The sequence below is a fragment of the Centropristis striata genome, chromosome 2 (assembly GCF_030273125.1).
Source record: "Centropristis striata isolate RG_2023a ecotype Rhode Island chromosome 2, C.striata_1.0, whole genome shotgun sequence".
NCBI classification, from domain to species: domain Eukaryota; kingdom Metazoa; phylum Chordata; class Actinopteri; order Perciformes; family Serranidae; genus Centropristis; species Centropristis striata.
In genome coordinates, this window is record NC_081518.1 from 14,420,099 (window position 1) to 14,442,253 (window position 22,155).

Below are 22,155 nucleotides of genomic sequence, written 5' to 3' on the forward strand. Positions count from 1 at the left end.
TTGTTTGTATAATGTTAAATATTATATAGTAGCCCTCTGGGTAGTGGTGAAAAATTGTTTTCAAAAAGTAACTATATTAGCCATCAATTAATTTCCCCTCTAAAATCAGTATTGGCATCAGTCTAAAAAAAATCCTGTATCAGTCAGGCTCTAGTTTTTATAAAAGTTTTCACAGCATCCCAAAATTTTGGAATCAGGGTATTAGAATAGTTCCATTCATAATTAAAAGCTATTCATGCAACTTGAAGAGGAAACTGCCATATTAATATCTTATAAAGATTAATAAAAAAGAAAATGGCACACAGAGTATGTAAAAACATTTATTATTGAGGATGTCTTATATTCAGCAGTGCGTTTTACCAGTCTTGTGGTTTTATAATAGTACATATTCCTTGTATCGAGTCTACACCTGGGTTGGGATTTAAGGTACAAAAGAATCTCAGTGATGAGCTGTGTAGATTGTGCTACACACGCATACAAGTGCGTGAGTGTGTGTGCACTTTAAATTTGAGATGGCATTTTACAATTAATAAACATATTATGAATCACAGAATATTGTCAACAAGCCCAGGCAAAGAAGCAATTTTTCCACTGAAGCTGAAGGTCCACCAGCAAAGCACAGTCATGTAAAAACAAATAAGAAACACTTGCAGATATGACCATGTAAGAAGTACACAGATATAAAACCCAAGGTATTGAAGTCAAACATACAGCTCTTGTCCAAGGAATGTGAGGCTGTTAAGATGAAAGAACATTTTTGGTCGATAGAAACATGATGTTCACGAGTGATGTTCATGCCAGCATATTGTTCCTATTACACATAAACAGTATATACAAGTTTCAAGTAATCCTGAATTAGTCCTGTTATACCCATCTCAAGCAGGTTAGTGTGCCTCAGGAAGTTCAGTCTGAGGCACAAACAGCATGTTGTAATCCGTTACATAATGAATGACATGCTACTGCTGAGAGCCGAGTGAAAGTGTGAACGAGGGAGTAGGAAAAGTGAACTATTTCAGAGATGCACTTCATAGAAAAATTTCACAAGTAGTCGCAACCTGAGAAGTAGAACATACCAACTCCTCCTCACATCTCAGTGAAGTACTTGCTGAACACTTTGCTATAAATGACCCACAAAATGAAATATAAAACAAAATGTAATGGCATAATGTAATCTTCAAAAATGCCCTACTTGTTGTTAACCCACAGACTCCCTACCCAGAATGTGTACTGCAAGGAAGCGACTGTAGATGACAAAGCCAAACCCTGAACCGTTTTGTTACATATTGATACTTTAAGCACTGCATGTGTTAGTCTTTGGCATGGTTAAGCATCAGAGAAACCCAGTGTGTCGAGCAGACATTTACAGCTTCATTTGTAAGAGCAGGTCAAAGCCTCTTCAGTCTAGACTGGAGTTAATATCCTGTTCCTTTTACAATACAATCCTACTTTTATTTGATCCAAAATATCCAAACCTAGCTGTAATTTCCTGTTAAGGGATACAGTGTACAGTAAGTAATCAGAATTTGAACCATATGAAAAACAGATTTTTAGTCAGTAAAACAGTAAAGTCATATAAAACATTATGCATTGATACATACAGAATTCATATAAGGGGTTGAGCCAGCAAAAGCTTAAAGGGATAGCTCCGATATTTTTAATGGGGATGTATGAGGTACTTATCCACAGTCAGTGTATTACCTACAGTAGATGGCTGTTGGCACACTCCATTTTGAGTTTATTAGTTGAAGTGTAGGCCACCAGACTCCACTGACAAAAACAGTCATTTTATCTAGCAGAACACAGGAGTTACTTATCCATCGCTGCCTCAGCAGTTTAGTTTGTTTGTGTTATTGTGCAACTTTGCTCAATGCACACTAACCCCTAAAAACCCCAAAATCACACAATGACACAAACAAATTAACCAATCGAGGCAGCAACACCCATGTTCTGCAAGCTAAAATGACTGTTTTTGTCAATGGAGTCTGGTGGAGTTGAAGAAGAAGGTACTGCAAATGTAGCACACACTTAAACTTTTTTTTTTTTTTTAAGTTGGCTAAAATACGCTGTCTTCTTCTTCTATCTACTGTAGGTAAAACACTGACTATGGATACATACCTCATACAACCCTTCTTCCAAAAAAATCTATTTCTACCTATTCCTTTAACCGTTAGACACACCAGCCAGACATTCAGGTGACTTTACAAGGCAACTCCAATAAACAACACCTGCAAACCACCATGCAGATGGAATGCACAACAGTGATCTGATCACCATGTTACTTTAAGATAACTTGTGTTATCTTACAGCTGTACAGTCAGACAACATTTACAGTAGTCATGGCTAGGCTATCACCATTCTGCCAGTAAGCTTTGGTCCTAACAGACCCGAATGACTTTGCTTCACTTCACTTTCTGATACTTAAGTCTAGATCTATCGTTCTAATTACAAATTCTGCTGGTTCAACATAGGTATTCCACTGGGAGCTTAGGCCTCAAACTATCATAGCAGAGGATACAGGGCTTTCTCAACGTTCGTTATTGTTTTGACAAAGATGTTATTGTTACTTAGTAATGTTCATGTATATTCCACATGATTATAGCGTAGTATAAAAGGGGGGAAAAAAGGATCACATAAAGGCTCAAAAAAAGGAGCAGCTGAAATGAAATGACTAAAAACTAATCAGATTTACACCTTCAATAGCAACATAATAATAAACATAAGTATGAACATGTAAATGGGAGAGGGCAATTCCAGTTATTTCCCTTCTTCTCAGATGTATGTTCTGGTTGAGCACGCCTTGCCCCGCATTTTGGCACAGGACTAAAGTTTCCACACAGTGAGATGAGACCAGGGCGTTGGCTGAAATTATTCCACATGGTGAGATGAAACAACACGATTGGCTGGGAGACCGGCTGGGCTCCGTCCCTACAGGTCCCCTTCCACTCGCTTCCTGCGCACTATAGAAGAAAAGAGGAGTGAAAGAGAGAAAAAAGCACAACATTTTCCACAAAAGCAACTGATTAACAGAATAAAGAATATAAGAATGAGCAACTGCAAACATGCTACACAATCTTCAACCTACACAGGCCTGTTAGTTTATTGTGAAAACACTCAGTGAGTCGTCATGGGCTAAGCGGTCAGAGTTTGGACCCATTTCAACAGCGCGTGTCAGTGTGTGCAGAAAACAGGAAGTGAGATGTCATCACTCTCACAGCTGTGTGATCACACCATGTCAATCTCCATTCTGTTAATTCATTCAAACACCGATGCACTGACACACTTGGAGTCACACCCATGCATCAGACCTGTGCTACTGCGACCCTGACAGGACGAGGAGCTAAAAGAGAGCAGAGGTCATCACTGTGGACTGACGCATGGATGAAAAGACAAACATATTGTAGCTACAGATCCAGTTAAACTGCAGATGTTGGATTTGTTATGACTCAGTCTCCCAAAGACAGATTCCAGGTGGAAGAAAACGTCATGGGCAACAACTCATCCAGTGTTGCAAGTTTAAACAAATCTGAAATTCTTGTGTCTCCGTGTGTGTGTGTGTGTGTGTGTGTGTGTGTGTGTGTGTGTGTGTGTGTGTCATACCCAGGTCGTTGTTCTTGGTGATAGCTGCAGCAGCCCTGGAGCGAGGTCCTTGCTGGGCAAAGTGGTAGCCAAACTTCACTATGCTGTTGTTCTCTTCCAACATTTTAGCTATCTCCATCTCTACGGTAGTACCCAGCTGCTGCCTCTGAAACACACAAATACAGAGGTCAAGATCTGAACACATGAGTCTGAACTTTAGTTTAGTCTAAAGGCTATGCCAACACTTTTTGCACCACAGGGATATTGTTTAACTTCTTTTCCGCTTCTGGAAACTCTCAACCCGTGTTTTACGTTTTATTCAGGCAGTGGTTTGTGTTGGTTGGCATTTTCTTTAACTACACGCTGCATAACAAAAACATTTCTACTACTTCAGGCAGCATGGAACCACTCTATTTAACCCTTGTGCATCATGAAGGACATTTCTGGCTTTTCCCATTTTACATTTTTTAATCATTTTGGAAGTTTAACCTCAGAAGTCTACAATATCCAGCTGTTTATCCAAAATACAGGCGTTTTAAAACCACAATTTTAACACACACCAATTACAGCACAAAATAGTTAATTCTATTATATCAGGCTTTAAATCTGAATCCTGGCTTCACAATTATTATTGTACCAGATTAAACATTTTCTCATGTTTGCCTGTGGGGTGAATGTATGCCGTTTTTCCTGGTTTCCGTTAGGGTTATTGCAGCTGTATTATGGAGCACAGCAGAGTTTGATACAATCAAGATCAGTGTTGTTGCTAATCACTGTCATACTCCAGACTGTAAAAAAATCATCTCTAGCATTTAGAAAACAGGAAGTAATTCAACTTCTGTTTTTGTTTTTTTGTGCCAATATGTAAGAAACTGAACTTTAAAGGGAAAAAAGTTTGAAAATTAATAAATATTTGGCACTTCTGATCATTATCAGAAAGTTGGTCGAATTTCCATTTTCATGCTTTTTTTGATAATAACCAAAATCATTATCAAGAAAACCATGGAAAATGTCTAGATATCAGCTCTTGAATTAAACTCTTATGAGCTCTTTTGTTGTTATTATATTTGTCCAAACAAGTGTACCTTTAGTTGTACCTGGCATTAAAATAAACAATAAATAGAAGAAAACACACCATGCAAGGAGCAATGGGCAGCACATTACTGCGCCTTGTGAGCTGTGCAAGGAGGGTTAGGTGCCTTGCTCAATGGCCACGGACTGTATGTATGTGTGTGTGTGTGTGTGTGTGTGTGTGTGTGTGTGTGTGTATGTGTGGTACCTGGTTGTCTATTTTGATCTCTGTGAGTGTGTCGTTGTCTCTCAACGCATCGACCAAAGCCTGCACCCCTGCCCCGGTGATAAAGTTGGACTCCAAGTTCAAACTTTGCAATGTCTTGTTCTCTCGCAGCATGTCACTGAACGCCTGCGAGGAAGAAGAAGAAGCAGAGGAAAAGGAAGTAAAGAAAATATGTCAATACGTAGCCGTCAAGTGTCAACAGAGCCATTAAAAGCCCACAAGCCACTCGCTCTCACCACAGCAATTGGGTCGTTACTCCGTGTCGCTGCCAGGCTGAACTTCTTGACCGACGTGTTCTTCTCCATGGCTTTCGCAAAGTCCTTCAGCGTGGGAATAGGAATGTTCTGGAAAACCAAAAAAACACATTACCATCGGTCCACGGATAAACAAGCACATAAACACTCCAACACTTCTAAAAAGTGTTTGTGTGTACCTTTATGTTGTTGAGGTTGACCTCTGTTAAGGAGCTGTCATTGCTTTTTATCCTCTGCAGAGTTTCTTCTACATTAGTGGGATTGGGCGGCTCATCAAACACTGGATTCATCTTCTCCCCTTTGATCACATCTTTAAAGACACACAGGCAGAGGTCAAGATACTGATCCTTTTGAACACTTTGAATTATAGTCAAATTCTATGATTGCACTCACTGTTGAAACCCTCTTTAGATGCAGTCCCATCATATGTCTGACTACTGGTGACCAGCGTGTGAACTCCCAGGATCGCTGTAACACAAAAACAAACCATGGACTCAGCAGCTGTGGTGAGGAAATCAGTGTGTATGCGTGTGGACTCCAGGGTTAAAAAATGCACCACTAAGTGAATGAAGGGTAACCAACTCTAGAGGCCACAGTAAAGAAGTGGTGTTATTTTGCTCAGTAAACCCTTTTATTCCCCCCATCAAAACACAAAGTAAAGAACAGAAGTCTTGAAAGTTTCTCACAACAGCTTCATTTTCAAAGAAACCCTCAAACAGAGTTATGTTTTTGAAGCTTTTTATCAATGACTTCTTAACTTTCTCAAAGGCACTCATTCATTCTTACCTGCTAGATCACACAGTTCTGTATCTGTGGCGCTGGACAAGGCTTCCTCTAATTCTGGATCGAGGGTCGTGACTTCCTCCTTGCATGTTTCTATTGGCTTCTGCTTGGGAACAAATGCTTTACCTATAGAGAAAGAAAAAAAGGACGATGAGGAAAGGAGAATTTTAAAACTCAAAGACGATGATTCAGTTAGCACTCATAAAAAACAAGCAGGTGATAAATTACTTCCACGTCAACACAGAAAGAAGAGACGAGTACATGCAGGTCGGGTGAAGGTTTTATGAGAAGTTACACAACCTCTAATTGCTATATGCTATGTCCAGCCGTGAACTGTCAGTTAATGTGACTCCTTATTCTTCTATAGCCATCTATCCTCTTGCCTTGTGCCACAGTCATGGGACTGCATGACTGCCAAATGCTTTGAGTGTGTGTGTGCCTACGAGCAAATGGAGACATTCCCAGATTCCCAGAAAGCAACTGTGTAATTAATATACACACAAAGATTTGGAATGAACACCAACACTACTCAGGGCTTGTATCTCAAGTTACAACAAATACACATTTTTTCCTTGAGATCAGACAGCAGACTTCACACAGCAGGACCTTGAAATAATCACCACTCCCCTTTGCTCTTGAGCTCTAAGTCGTATATTATATTTTATATTTCAACACTGTGTCTTGGCTTGTTTACTGAAATCCATTAAAATGTTTTACGCTTTCTTGCAACAGATATATATAGCTACAGATAAAAATATTACTGTCCTGTAGGGAAATTTTTCTTGGGCTCTAAACCACTGCATCACACAACATATATCATACATAAATATACCCATACATAAATTGACTTAAAATCACACACTGATTGTGATAAGGAGTTCTATAACAATTAAAAAGATAGTAAAATTGTACAAGATGGTAGAATGCACAGAGAATCCGCACTGATGGAGTTGTATATACTTACAGTCATGGAAAAAATTATCACACCGTTGTTTTCTTCAATATCTTGTTCATTTTAATGCCTGGTAGAACTAAAGGTACATTTGTTTAGACGAATACAATGGTGACAACAAAAATAGATAATAAGAGTTTAATTTAACAGCTGATATCTAGCCATTTTCAATGGTTTTCTTGATAATAACCAAAATCATTATCAAAAAAACATGGAAAATGGCGAGGTATCAGCTCCTAAATGGAAGAAACAGGGGTGGTCTAATCATTTTTTCCATGACTGTATTTTAACATTTAATGCATTTTTTCTGTTTGTAAGTTTTGCAAAAAATCCTAATTCTGTGCACTGTAATTGAATGTTGTTAAAGTATATAAAATTATTTGACATTGTTTAGGCCGGCCTATAATAATGGTATGAAGCCTGAAGAATAGAAAATGTGCTGTAGGCTGGAGTCTGGGCCTCCTGCTATTTTACACAGCATTCCCCAACCATCAGTGTTTTCAAACCAGCTGAACTCAGTCCAGCCAGGGCTGTCTAACAGCTATGGTATTGCCATGGTAATTTATCTGAGGGAAGAAATGGGAAGAGCGAAGGAAGTCATGGAACAATGACTGGAGCCCAATCTAAACTGCACTGCTGAGGCAACAAACACTTGCAGTGGAGGGAGAGACCATCCAGTGGGTGCCATTTGCTTCTATATGCCCGTCTCCTTAAACAAAAACACCCCGAGAACAGGCCCTCCCCTCTTTCCCTCCTTCCGAGTCAGTCGAGCCAGTCAAATTGTTCAAACTGGTCTCGAGTGGGGGCTCTGGCACTTCCTGAAAGCCAGTAAACAGTAAAATACAGTCATCAGGCAGCATCCTGTGCCAGTCCCTCTGAAGAGAGACATTTAGCCACTCAGACGGAGCCAAGAGACTGACAGCCCCAAAGTGTTGTCATGTGTATGATCCCACAGGAGCATATATCATGGGCTGAATGAAGAAAGCACCATGCACACCAACCACCATGCAAAAATACTAAGTAACCAACCATCCAAACCCAACCCATAAACTTTAAGCACAATTGTCGGGACAGAGTCAGACTGAGTGCGGCCCGTGTGTGTGCGTGTGTGCGAGAGAGGGGCAAAAACAGAGATGGGTAGATAAGGTGGACAGGTAACAGGTAAAGTTCACTCTCTTTCTTTTTAACAATTGTGGATGTTGGTATCATCACAGGTAACATTATAATGGCGGCTATTTCATCATCTCATTTTCTTACACAGTTTTTGTTAAAATTAACAATGCTGCCTAACAGCCCTACTCTATACTCCTCAGCATATATACAACATATTGGTAAGCTATATTAAACATATTCCAGTCAGTAACTAAGGGGTGAAAGCACACCACACATGCTAGAATTATAAACAAAATACCATAGTGTTGGGCAATTTCTAGGAAATTGGCATATAATGATGTCCAAACTGGTCAAATCATGTGGAGACTTTACATAGACGGTAAACATAAGTGCGTTCTTTAACGTTTGAATTAGTTTGAATTTATTCTCTTCTACTTTGGATCTGTTGATGTGACAGCCCAAGTCTGCACCTTCAGTTGCACTTGTGAAATCAGTCTGTGCACCATTAAATATATTAGAATTGTTACTATTTAAGCACTAAATAAATGCCAGCAAAAACACACTCGGGTGTAGGTGTGGATGGGGAGCGGGGCTTTTAAATCACAATGCTGCGTTCAGTGGTCGATGACTGTCAGACACCAAGATGGACGATGGCACTGTCCATCAGCCCAACCGTAAGAAACAGCACGTTTTGTTTAACTTATCTTCTTTTTATATTCATTAGAAGCCAATATATCATTGAAACATAACATTTGATTAATCGTCCAGCCCTGTGTCATTTGTATCTATGATAAACTATTGGCTATTATTTTCTATTCCAAATTAATTTTGCTAACCTGTGGGTTTGTTGACAACAATAAGTCCAAAACAACAGAAATATGATTTAATCAACCTGAATACTCTGTAAACTGAACTATTATTACATATTCAGCAGTATATTTCCAGTAACTGATTTATTGCCTTTTCACATGTGAAAGCCATTTAAACAAAAACGGCATAGTGGAGGCGTGTGTGCAGAGCTGCTGTGTGTTTTCATTGGTCCTACAGCCACACCCTCTGCTCTAACCTCAACAAACATGATGTTTATCAGACTTGAACAAAAGCATGCCTTGAATGCTCCAATTAGTGCAACAAGCAGTAAATGTTGCTCTGTGCTGACATGTAATGATTAAGTTATCTGTGGCCATTTTAAACTTTAACTGAACTGCACTGGAAAATATAAAACCATATCGCCAAAAGTTCTTAAAGTTAATAATGTTCCCAAACCCTGAAGGAAAACCAAGGACGAGCGGAACAATGGATTATAGAAAAACTAGTCCAATATAATAATGTTCAAGTGGTTAAAAGGCTGCAGTGGTTGCCATGGAAATTAAGCAGACTGTTTTCCTCTGAATTATGTGCGTTATTGAAAGGAGACACTCACACTCATGACCACATTATCTATCAGCAGGGGGTGAGTTTAACAAGGGGAAGAGAATCAGCTACATTCCACAGAACCACCACACTGAGCTGAGTTTTCCATGCTGTCATAGGGTGTGCACACACTCATGCATCCACACACACACACACACACACACACACAAATGCACACACAGTCGCAGTATAATTTCTAACAGGCCAGGGTTGGGTCAGGGGGGAGATGTCAGCTCTGTATTTCCTCTCTAGTGAGGGAGTAGGATTCAGATCCCTGGAGATCCCAACAAAAGGAATTCCTCTAACCAGTAATGTTTCTGTCATGCTGCCCCATAATGCTTTTCATTTCTTCTAGAAAGTGACTAGGATTACCACAAGTCTGCCTTAACCCATTGAAGCCTGGAAAGCGTTTACGTCGTTTTGTAGTATTTGTATAAGCTCTCAAATCCTTTTTGAATTTCATTTCTATCTGCTACAGAGGCTGAAAAATCTATTATTTAGTAGAAGCGTTGACACTTCTGTTGAATTTCCAGAAAAACTTCAGGTTTTAGGGGCTTATTTTAAAATCGCCCAGAGGTTTTACACACGTTTCAGGCGTCAATGGGTTAAAACCTGTTTGCCGAATGGTTTCTCACGAGAAGATCATGTAGCAGTGCGTGTTTATTATTTCACCTTTTTGTGGGAAATTCCTGCCGTATTACATCTACAATGTTGTGACAAAACTAAAGAATCCTCTGACAAATGTATTCCCCTTTGGGTAGACAGCTCCATGATATCACAGACTGTTGTAATGATGATGCATCCCACACAAGGCCTTGTGTATTTTCACTACTTCAATGCCAATGCTACAGGCCTGCTAAAAGTCTGATTATATAACCGTGTGAGTATCACATTCAACTGCTTGAATATAAGAGATTACTTTATTTTACTGTATAGTTAAGATAAGAGATGAAGTTACACAGCTGTAGTCACAGTATGCATCTTGAACCAGTGAATCTCCAAGACATTTGTTGATTGACACTTCAATCAACAAGCAAACTCAAACAAAAGAAAAATCTGTCACCTTGAGAATGACTCCCATTCAAATAAGGCTTTAGGCTAGGATTTGCATAGTTTTGTGTGAGAAAATTTTTCCTGAGCTTCAGTCTGGAGCAAGTCAAGGCTACTTATCTCTATAACCGTGTTTCTCAAAATGGGAACCCTGAGGTGTCCTGAGGATGGGCCAAGAGTGCCACAAGATTTCTATCTTTCTGTCTTCTCATTGCCATTTTATTATGGGTTTTTAATAACGTTTCAAATCCCATAAAAAAGTCTGCCGCAATTATATTAATGATGTTTTATGTCCTTTTTCAAACATCAAGACTGAAGAAAAAGGCAATAAAAATAAAAATCCCAGAAGTAAACAAACTTTTATATGCAGTCATGCCACAGCTAATGGCATCCCAGTTGTCAGTTATCAAAGTAACACAAGACAATTTCCAGCTCAGGAGTTTTCCCAGGAGCTCAGCAATCTGAAAAACAGCGACGGGTCGATGGAAAGATTTGAAACTGTACACAGAGCTGAAAGAAATGCTGATACGTCTCAGCCCTCAACACAGTCTGAGCTGACTGAAACTGAGCCCACCAACAGAACTAAAATCACTCTGACCGCTGCCAGCCTCACAGCTTAACGGACAGTTTTTGGCTGCTTGGGGAAGATGGCTTTCCATCACTGACCTATAGCACATTCACTGTGGTATTGCACGGCCCCAATATCATACTCTCCAATCTGTGGTATAAACAATCATGCATGTTGTGCTCTCTCACAACCTACACCCTTATATTAGGGCTGCAACTCATAATATTTCCATTATCGTTTAATATGCTGATTTTTTGTCAATCGATTAATCGTTTGGTCTATAAAAAGTCAGAAAATAGTGAAAAAATGTCCATCCCAGTTTCACAAAGTCTAAGGTGATTTATTTTTTTGTCACACATTCATTTGACGTGATCTAAATGTCAATATTTGTGAATCTGAAAACAGCATTTTCTGCCAATTGGCAATTATTTTTCTTTTGATTGTATAATCAATAAGTCAACAAATCTTTACAGCTCTACTTAATATACATATATGCTCATTTTAATTCTGAAGAAAACTAAAGAAATTGAATAAACATATTAGTGGTATGCTAGTTGTTTATCTCTTTATCTCTTTATCTATAAATCTGCAGAGCACAATGTCGTTATCTAATCAAAATAAGGGGTTTGGTGGCCTGGGGTGAACCACGGCTCTACAAACTGAAATTAACGAACATTAATAAAAAGATGGATTCAAGACATTTCATCGTAGCATTGCCTCCTCCATTGACACTCCCTGCCTCCTATCCCCTGGTACAAACACACCTCCCCCACACTGCTGTATGTTGCATAAGAGCAGACATGCATTAATAATGTCTGCCTTAGACAGCAGAACAGTAATTACTGCTGTGTGTCTATACTGCTGACACAAACACACACAGACATCTTCATCCCCTGAGAAACACATAACTAACATGTGATACCACCACACTAATAGGTACACTATGTCACACTAGTGTTTACCATTGGTTGACCGCTTTGGTCTGGCAGATAAAGAATTATTCTACAAACACATCCGATTCCATTTGTAAACAAAAGTACATAGATAAATTGAACAATATTTATCAGTTACTTTTCAAACTTTATGTGAACCACCATGTAAATTAGCATGAATGAGAACCACCGCACAGGACTTAATTGAAAAAACAACAGCATCACATTCAAAGCTTGTTCGCATGTAACTTGCATTATATCTTTCCGTAACAGTGAAGAACACCTCAAACAAATACCAGGAGTTGAGTTTTCAATAACAAAATTCTGACTGGTATGTTAACTGCATGCCAAATGAATCAATCAAACACAAGGCCAATAGGGCCCCACAGGAATGAGTTCTCAAACAAGGAGGTAAGTTAGCATTTTAGCACCATGGGGTCTATCCCCTCAAACTCATGAGGATTTTGCATGGGTTTGTGATGAGATGCCTGAATCAAGGTCTGTAGTTCACACAAGCTTAAGAGATGTTTGCAATTTGTTGTACGACATAAAAAACATTAGTAAATACCCCCACTTGTGGATTTGGAGTTTTTACTTGTCCTTAAAAAGGCGGTTGCAAACAAGAGGCTAAATGAGACTACAGTGGTTGTCGGGGATATTAATCGTCACGCTGGACACGGACAGAAACTCTCTCACTAATCTGCCTAACAGCCTCTAGTCGTGTTTTTCAGTGCTCTTGCAAACTCATATAGATTATAAATTATGTTAATAAACTATTTATTATGCTACAGATTCGCTAGTTTGTCAAAACTACTGCTACTTCCGTTCTTCTGTTGGACTAAAAAATATGTAATTTCATTTGCTCACTATTCCCTCAATTAGTTGTCATATGACCGATAGCTCACAAGCAACATTCACTCCACATAAAACACACTGAGGCTACATCACAACACTTACAGCAAATTTCACAGAGAACAATGAGTTCAAAACAGCATCACCAATCAGTTTTAATGAAATATTCGCTGGCTTAGCTCAGCTAAAAACACAAGAACACCAAATCTGTCAGCATGTTAATTTGTAACCAGTAGACTACTGACTACATTATATTACCTTCACTTATTCTACTGACTTAATATTCATTATGGAATAATTGTCTGTAGAAAACCACACACCTTTTCTCTCCCCAGTGAAGGGCACTATATCATCTCTGTCCTTGTACTCCATGGCTTCCTTCTCCAGGTATTTGAGAAGACCATCCCTGTTGAATGATCCTGTTGCTTTCTTAGTTGTCTGGTCCTTCTGACGCATGCCCGCTGGGAGAAGAGCATTCTGAGGAGAGGAGACAAGGACACAACTGATGTAGACTTCAATACGAGGGGTAAATGCTGCACTTACGTTTTTTAAGCTGTATATGTATCAACATGCCTTCTATATAAAGAAAAAATATCCATTTTTATTGCTGTAAGTGTCATGCAGCAAAAATCACATTTCACTCTGCTGTCCAGTCCAGTCCCATGTCATTTTTTGGTGTCAGTATCTCTTTGAAGGAACTGTACAAATGTCAGCTGTGCGTTTAAGCAGAAAGCATTTTTATAACTGTGTCCTGGGCAGACAGGTCAGGACTCTATCAAACTTCTGTCAGATGAGGCGCAAGCACACACTGCAAGCAAATATCAGCGCACTCCATGTTGCATCTTCAGATCTGTGTGGAAGTTGGCATCAATGCCAGATGTAGGAGTTTGAGAGTCACATGGGAAACATGATGTATGAGTTCCTCAGAAAAGGAAGTAAACAGACTATAACCCTATGAACTTGATGCATGTGAACCAAAACCTCATGGCGAAAAAGACCCAACATAAATTGCAATCAAATGTGGACCATTTGGAGGAGGATGTGTTTACTGAAACTAAATGCAGTGTTGTTGTTTTTTTGGGAACACGCCAAATTCTACTTTGACTATTTAATGCCATGAAATTAATATTTTCCCACTGTCTAGCTGTTTCCTGTGGACCTTGAGTGGTGACCATGTGGGGTGATTTATCTCACTCAGTTTAGATGGAATTTAAATAAAACGCCCAGACGCCCTGAGGGGATTTCTTTATCCTCTCTCTAGCTCCACTCACAAATAAACACACAAACACTTGGCAGCATGCTGACGGAGCTGCTGCAGCTGAGACTTCCCCTTTAAATCATTTTCCCCAACCATGGAGGCTGGGGACTGGGAGGTGTGGCTGGAGGGTGCAAAGGAAAAATCCACCCTTGGATTTCAATGTGTGATGTGTATAATATATACTGGGTGGATTCTTTCCATGAGTCTGCTTCAACTATGCACACCAACACTTACTTAAACTTGGTGGTACCAGGAAAAACTAGGTGCTGTTATATTTAAAACTAGGGCATGTCTCAGATCGTGTACCTTATTTTAGGATATTAATTATGGCTGCAAAGATTTTATTTGAGTGCATAAAATGCCTAAAGTCTCTCTTTTATTCTTAAACTGGCCATTTCCTAATAGATCCCTTTGCCACAGTGATCCCTCCCACTAAAGAGCCCTGGAGCTCCTCCAACCCTCCTGACCTCAGGGTCCATCTCCTCGAGGGCTGTCTCCAGCTGTTTGAGCTCCTCCGCAGACAGTTTGTTGAGGATTTCATCTTCGTCGAGATCCTTATACTTTTCCAGGTCCTTCTTGAATGACAACGCCATGGCGCCGGCTACAGTTTGCTAAGCAACAGAGAAAAGCAGACCACAGCCACAATGTTGTTCCCTCTCAGACTCACTGCTCCAGACCAGGGAGAGGCTACCTGAGGACAAACAGACACAAATAAATGATTATAATGTTGGTGCATAAAATACATTTCAATTTACCCGACTGAAAAATGCCATGTAATTATATCCAAACTGAGATAAATGTTTATCTCATCCCTGTGAAACAATAGGCGATCGCAGCTGGGATGGATAACAAGGTCTTGCAATGACGCAACACACACACACAGCTGAACAAAGGAAGGACTTTCTCAGGCTTCGACAAATCATCTGACCACTCCCATGAGGATCACCAACAACACTTTGAGAACAACAGCTCTGTGCTACTTTGGAAAACATTAACTTCCTTCTCTGGACATTTAAACGCATGTATATATTTTCCTTCTGGGGACACAGGGCCTGAAAACTGTAACAGTGGCAGGAAATACTGCAAAAAACGGATTCATGTTAACTAGAGACAGACATTATCGGCCAATGTTGGCCTATCAAAGGCCTATCAGTGTCGTTGTATAAACGATAAACGATAAATGATATTCAATTAAGCTTTATGTTATGAAAAGTAGCTCCCTGGAAACATTTGCAGAGTGGTGAAAAATCAGTGCACAATCCACATATAAAAGGTCTATTTTCTTTCCAGCTCAAAAAATTACTACATAAGCCTCCATATCGTTTGTCAATGAAGCCCCCCCGTCTAAAATCTGTACGGGCATCGGTCTCAAAAATCCCATATCGGTTGAGTTCTAATGTGAACAGGTTTGTGCAGCCACGCAGCTCACTTTGCCGGTGGGGCACAGGCACGGCTTGGCTGCAGCACAATTTTTGAGATCTCGCCTATTTCTTCGTTTGATGTGCATGGTCCTCAGTAAAATTATGTCTTTTCAAACACTATATTAAAATTCAAGTGTTTCAAGGATTTCCAGCATCTGTATGAACCGTTTCTAAGTAGATGTTAGAACATAACACCACAGTTAAGATTAAATAAAGCTCAGATAAGTGAAGCTGGGGGGTGAGTGTGTACTCTGTCAAACAAAATGAAGAGGCTCCAGCCTTCACTTCCCTCTCCCACGCCACAGTCCGAAAAACTACATGACCTCATGATTTCCAGATTCCCTGCAGGACTCCACAGATGGTCTCAGTCCTAACCGCTCACACTCACTTAACTGTACACACATTTAAACTCTACTTTCCCAAACAAAAAACATGCTTTTTCGTGCTAGACAAAGCTGTGTATGTTTGTGTAAATACAGACTAGGCACAGCATGTACTTACATGCAGCAATATTGCACCAATCTTGCTGATTCATAGTAATTGTGAAATACATACAGCACCATCTCTAAACTCAGTGACAGCAGAAATACTACCCTGTGCTTCAACTCTGGTATAGCCAAGGATTCATTAAACTTTTAGTGCCGATTCCCCGGAGCTGCCTGAGTGATTTCTCCAGTTCAGAGGAATTCCCTGAGAGTCTGACACTGTCTGTGTCTTTCAAACTGTTCAGTTCTCCACAATCCAGGCTCTGTCCTGGAATAATTCTTCCCCTCACCTCCTCAATTAGACCACTACTGCTACACATTTGTTTCTCAAATGTTTACAAGTGCAGGGGTATTTGCAAGCCTGCGAGCCAGCAGATGAAGCTTGGCTCAAATGTCAGCACTGATGACTTTAGTCAAAGCATGTGAATATAACAAGCTACAATAATAATGTCACCCTAATGTTCCACTGTACAGTAGTTAAATCAGATGCTGGAAAAAACAGTCAGTACAGTTATGACACAGCTACTGCAGGATATTATCACAGCTAACTGGGAGGAAGGAGATCAGCTATTCAAGATGCAATAAAGTTATGGTGCTAAACAAGCAATGTGGTGAAACAATATCAATGGGCATTAAAATGTATCCCAAATTAAAATTTAAGGCTGTAAAAGTACAGAAGAAAATTCCATAATGTACATAAAAGTTACATCAAGAGTTGTGAAGATCCATGAACACAGCACTAAACTGGAAAAGCTACAAACATCCAAGTAAGTTTTAACGTAAGCATAGTACCTGACAGATAAACAATATCCTATGAATCCAAATGATATGAAAATCGTTTTGCGTGTAGCGTCCACAACAGCAGTCTTCTGTGCTGTGATCGTGGAACAGCGCCAGGGTTTGTTTCACATGACGTCATTCCAAGCCTTTGCTCGCATGTTTTTGGAAAGGGGGGTTTTGTTCATCTTTCATAATCAACACTGAGATGTCCAAAGACACATGGAGGCTTTACTGTGATTATGTGAAAGTGAAGACTTAGATGTATTCTGCCAAAAAGCCCTTACATATAGGCCTTACTATTTTCATTTCCTTAAGCACCAGTCAAAGCTTTTATAGCCAGAGAACATATAAAAAAGACTGGTCTTGCATCATTTGATGTGATTAATGGCTTTCTTGGTCCTAATTTTGGTTAAATTACCCAGGCTAATTCTAATAATGTGCAGACGGTAATGATGAGATGACATTTCTGGCTAAGATCTGGGATAAGCATTAAGTCCCACACATGCACAACAACACACACACACACACACACACACACACACACACACAACACACACAACACACACAACACACACACACACACAACCACACATAATGCTCTTATGACAAGATCAGCTCAAAATAACACCAGTGCCATATTATCCTACTTTCTCAAATACACTTTTCACTTCACGGACAAACAATTCAAGGCATTTAAAACAACAGCCACTGTTTAGAGAGGGGTCAGAGGAGTAATGGAGCATGCAGACAGGGATAATGATGGCAATGGGTGGGATCAGGCCGAAGTGGAGAGGCTGAGAGGATCCATTAGTCCAATCTGATTGATTCCTTTCTCCTTCTCCTCTCTGCTAATCCTTCAAGACAACAACAGATGGCGCCGAGCCAATAATGCTGCAAACCTGTCTGCACACTATGCTCACCTTACACTTCCACACACTGATTTGTACACTCTGCTGCTGGTGGGCACATAAACATGTTATTGAGGATTGCACAAGGACAAATCCACAAATATCATGTTTTCAGTTCACTTGACAGGCAAGATGCTTACTGATAAAGTTCAACCTGGCTGATCTAAGCATGACTATAAGATGAATGATCACATTTACAAACTTATGCACTGGTTGTGTGTTTAAAATATCAAAGAAACAGCTATTTTATTGTTGAGAGTGTACATAATCTTTATCGAAAATAATTCAAGTTACACTGTGGGTAGTGAAGGGAGCAGGTTTCTTTCTTGCAAAATACTGACCATGTCCTTTTTAGAAATGAAGTAATTAAACAGGTGAAAGTGAAATGTATGATATGTGTTTGTGCCTTTGTCATCACTGGCTCCAACAAAGCTGACCCATGCTTTTCAGTGAAAACTAGTTAAGTTTGTGATACGATATCAGACGCTAACACAGATATCTCTGGCTTGCATTACATAACTCTTAGCAGCTAAAAAACAACATACATCTCTGTCAAGTATAACAATCACACCATGCAATCAATATTGAGCACAATTTCTGATTTCAGGTGCAGAAGCTGGAGGAACAGAGCAGATCAGAGTTGAACAGGAAGCACTGACTGGTTATTACATTATAATAGAGCAGCGCCCCATCAAAGCACAAAAAGACTATAGTTAGCATGACCCAGCTCTGCTACCCATGGGACAAGAGTCTGCACTTCCGACTCCCACCTACTCTCCTACAGCTATATTCTCTGCCGTTCTGTGTCTCCACTCTGTTTTTACTCTGTTCTACTTTTATCTGTTTTATCTACCACCTCCTAAGGTGCCTGAAAATGGCAGAAATTATTTTAAAAAACACATGAAAGGAGACAGAAATAGTTACAGAGGGTCTGATTATGCTGTCACTAAGCAATGTTCACTGTTATACATGAACAAGTACAAACTAGAAGGGCACTTAGAGAGTGCAGACCTCCGCCAAGGCCATGCTCCATCTCTCAGTGTTAGTGAAAAGCAAAAAATATGGAGTGTATCCGCCCCGTGATTTGAATCCTTTCCAAAATGTGAGAGGTTCTTCCGTGGTCCATGCTAGACACTTCTGCCAAGTTTCATGAAAATCCTTTTTTTCATAACCCTGCTGTAATAGTAAAGGCACAGGTGTTACCCATAGTCCTCTTACAGTTTAACTGCCAAGAAAATTAAATGTCAGAAAAAGAAAACCAACCAATATTCATGTTCATTTACAAGCATGTTCTGCTCCTCCAACTCTTGTACAGACCTGGCAAGAACCTGACAGGAAGTGGGGTGTTTCTCAAACAAACACACATGATTTCTATAGCCCCCGTATTCAAGCCGCACACTCAAGACACACACTCCATTATTATGTAATTAAAACAGATTTAAAGGAGTGTCCTGCCTTTCAACTCTGAAAAGGACATTCCTTGCAATTGTATCAGTGAAGCAGGATCAAGTAAGTTTGGCTTACAAAAAAAAGCTAATGACAGCTGCTAATTAGTACTGTGGCTTTATTATGACAAGGCTGAAACTCACCGCCAGGTTTCACTTCCCGGTGAAAGGTATGCAAGTTAAACAAATCTGAGGAGCCTGTTTATCTGCAATACTGCACTGCAGAGGGTGGTACAGTAGGCAGTATCACTGAAAATGCCATGTCAGCAGTCATTAAGGCATTCCACTCAGTTACCTGCTACACACCTTCAGGAGGGTCACCTGCCTTCAGGGTTTAAGGAAGAAGCCCACACTTCCCTAAGTAGACGACTTGGACCACACCCTTCATTCACCATTGAGCACTGCTGGTCAAACTATCTTCTGTGTGTGAACGCACACATAAAGCCTCACATTAGCTCTTAAACAAAGAGTGTGTCAGTGGACTCACAGGTATAGTGACCTTGCACCACATTAAACAAGTATAACTGCTGCTAAAGCCACAACCCTTTCCCAAACCATGCAACCTGGTGTGAGTCATCCGCACCAAAAGTACGTCCTAAACAACACTGAAACTTTTGTCTTTGTCATAACAGACAATCGCAGTGTCGATGCTCTGTCACACAATGCAAAAATGCATTGTCAGGCTAACAGGGAGGGGCTGGTAAGATTAAATGTGTTCTTTATTGTACATACAATTAGCAACAGTGATACACAATAAAGCAAAGACTATGAACCTAACAGATACCAATCTCATTAGACCAATCTGCTTAGTTCTGCAATAAAATGACATATCGCTTCTATTATTATGTAATTAGATACATTATGTTGCTTTGGTGGCAACTTGGCTACCCTAGCTGAAATAGTTTCATCCATCTCTTGTGGACATAGCGGGCTATGGACCGGGGTCAGCTAACTCCCTCTTGACATGTTTATGATTATCACACTGACAGTTAACACGTTGATCGTGATTATCATCGCCTAGCAAAATGAAGCACACGTTAGCTAAGACATCGTTTAAGCAGATTTAGCGCTTTATGAGACTTTAGTAACCTAGCTACATTTGTCGGATGCGGTAACACCATGTGAAATATCCCGATGACATATAGCAGCTAACACGCTAGCAGTTGACTCAAGTTGCTAGCCGTTTAGCTAAACCAGCACATATACAAGTGACAGTATGTAAAACAGAGCGGCTAGCAAGTTCGCTGATTAGGCAAGCTAATACCAAGCCTTTCAAGCTAACATTTTTCTTACCTTAGGCTAATGGGACCTAACTAAGTAATCTCCAAATAATGCCAGTCTTCCCAATGAATGCGATGTCTTCACCACTTGATTTCTCACTCAGCCCAAGGGCGGTAACACAGGAAGGGAGGGCCTGAGCAGTCTGTGAGTGACGTCTGATGGAACCAATAGGCAGAGAGTCTTCCAGGCGTGAGCCTATGGTGCAAATAAACACGCCCCTTTTTCCTTGAAGAGCCAATCAGATGAGAAATAAGGAAAAAAATAAAATAAAATAAAATAAAATAAAACAATGCCCTGCTGGTATGAGTACACAAACTATTTTATCACTGCACTTTTGACTGATGACTTATGACTAAGTATGACATCTTGATGATTACCTTGCAAACTCAATTTGATGTTGGTGACTATGAAAAGCCATTAAAGCCCCTGAAAGATCTGGTAAGGACTTTGAGGTAGGATGTTTTTTGGTTAAACTTCTACACTATGAGTCTATGAACTGAGCTAGATACTAACAGGATGGAACCTTACAGATAGTTTACACACTTAAAATATAGTGAAACAAGCCAAGTCAGGGTGATTTATTATGTATCGTGCAAAATCACATTTTTGTCTCAGAGGCCATTGCAGTCTGCACAGCAGATGACACTATCTATTCTTAGACTCTAGATGTAGATCCTTGATCTTGATAGGAAACACCTCCACACACACACACACACACACACACACACACACACACACACACTCAACCCTTTCAAAAAAGGAGACTATGGCATCTATTCTACATAATAAACAGACACTGTGGTGTCACAGTGGTAGAATGAGAAATCATATAAGGAATTAAATGATAGCAAATTCAACCCCACAAGCTGTCATACTGTCTTTGTAAAAGTCTCTGTGCATTGAACAAGCTCTCAAGCAACTTCACACACACACACACACACACACACACACACACACACACACACACACACACACACACACAGTGTGTCAGTAAAAACATTACCCTGTAAAGATCGAGAGGATCTCATCCTCTTCTTACTATACTGTGTTACACAATCATGGAGATAGAATTTCATGTAGCCTCTCAGTTCACACAATATGTGCATTGTAACAAGACACCTTGCATGTAACATAGAAACTTTGGGAAGAGATGTGGGTGCTGAAATCAGATTAATGACTGTAATCCACTTCAGGGGTTGAAATGCAGTGCAGTGAAGACTTCTTTACTGCAATTTTAAATCTGTTTTACACAAGAGATAATGTACATACAATAGAACTTTGTCTGTAAATCAATACAGGTTGGCTAATGGATATAGGATAATGACAGGGTTTACTGCAGGGTCACTAACCACTTTGTAAGTAAGCATGGTTTATCTTCTGTGGTGTCAGAAATTATCTTCTGATATCATACAGCACCTCCTGCCTCTAAAAACACAATGCATCTAGGGTGAAGATTTGTGTCAGTTAGTGTCAACTGGGATTGGCTCCACCAGCTGAAATAATGAAGAATATTCCATGGAATGACACTAAGACAATTTCAATGAATGTTACATTGCTATAATGTGCATTAAGACTTGATAACTTCAATATGAATGTAATATTTCTATTGTAACTGTACTTTCAAGTCTCTCTTGGGCTACCCATTCATAAATTGTGTGTATGTATGTGTGTTTATATAATGCCTTATAGCATCACATTAACATTGCTATCATAAGGGGTGAAATGAGCGATTGTGATTTATTTAGTTTTTAATTTTTTCATCAATGTTCCTTTATGTTATGATGTAC

General features: G+C 39.8%; 1 protein-coding gene across 1 annotated transcript; it reads right to left on the reverse strand.

Annotated features, from left to right (window-relative positions):
• Window positions 1–307: 307 nt before the first annotated feature.
• On the reverse strand, window positions 308–20,492 carry tmod2 (tropomodulin 2). The gene is made up of 10 exons (XM_059354150.1): window positions 20,381–20,492; window positions 14,516–14,739; window positions 13,111–13,267; window positions 5,914–6,036; window positions 5,521–5,595; window positions 5,307–5,437; window positions 5,110–5,217; window positions 4,856–4,999; window positions 3,598–3,742; window positions 308–2,957 (listed from the first exon to the last, which is right to left on the reverse strand). The coding sequence occupies exons 2-10, from the start codon at window positions 14,639–14,641 to the stop codon at window positions 2,926–2,928; spliced, it is 1,041 nt and encodes a 346-aa protein (XP_059210133.1). The 5' UTR covers window positions 14,642–14,739; window positions 20,381–20,492; the 3' UTR covers window positions 308–2,925.
• Window positions 20,493–22,155: the final 1,663 nt, after the last annotated feature.

Bases quoted from the DNA above. Each gene is read 5' to 3' on its own strand.
- tmod2 (XM_059354150.1), bottom strand. From the start codon at position 14,641: ATGGCGTTGTCATTCAAGAAGGACCTGGAAAAGTATAAGGATCTCGAC. The intron at 5,438-5,520 runs GTGAGTGCAATC...GTGTCTTTAAAG, and splicing joins ATCTAAAGAGGGTTTCAACA to ATGTGATCAAAGGGGAGAAG. The intron at 3,743-4,855 runs GTACCACACATA...TGTGTGTTTCAG, and splicing joins AGATCAAAATAGACAACCAG to AGGCAGCAGCTGGGTACTAC.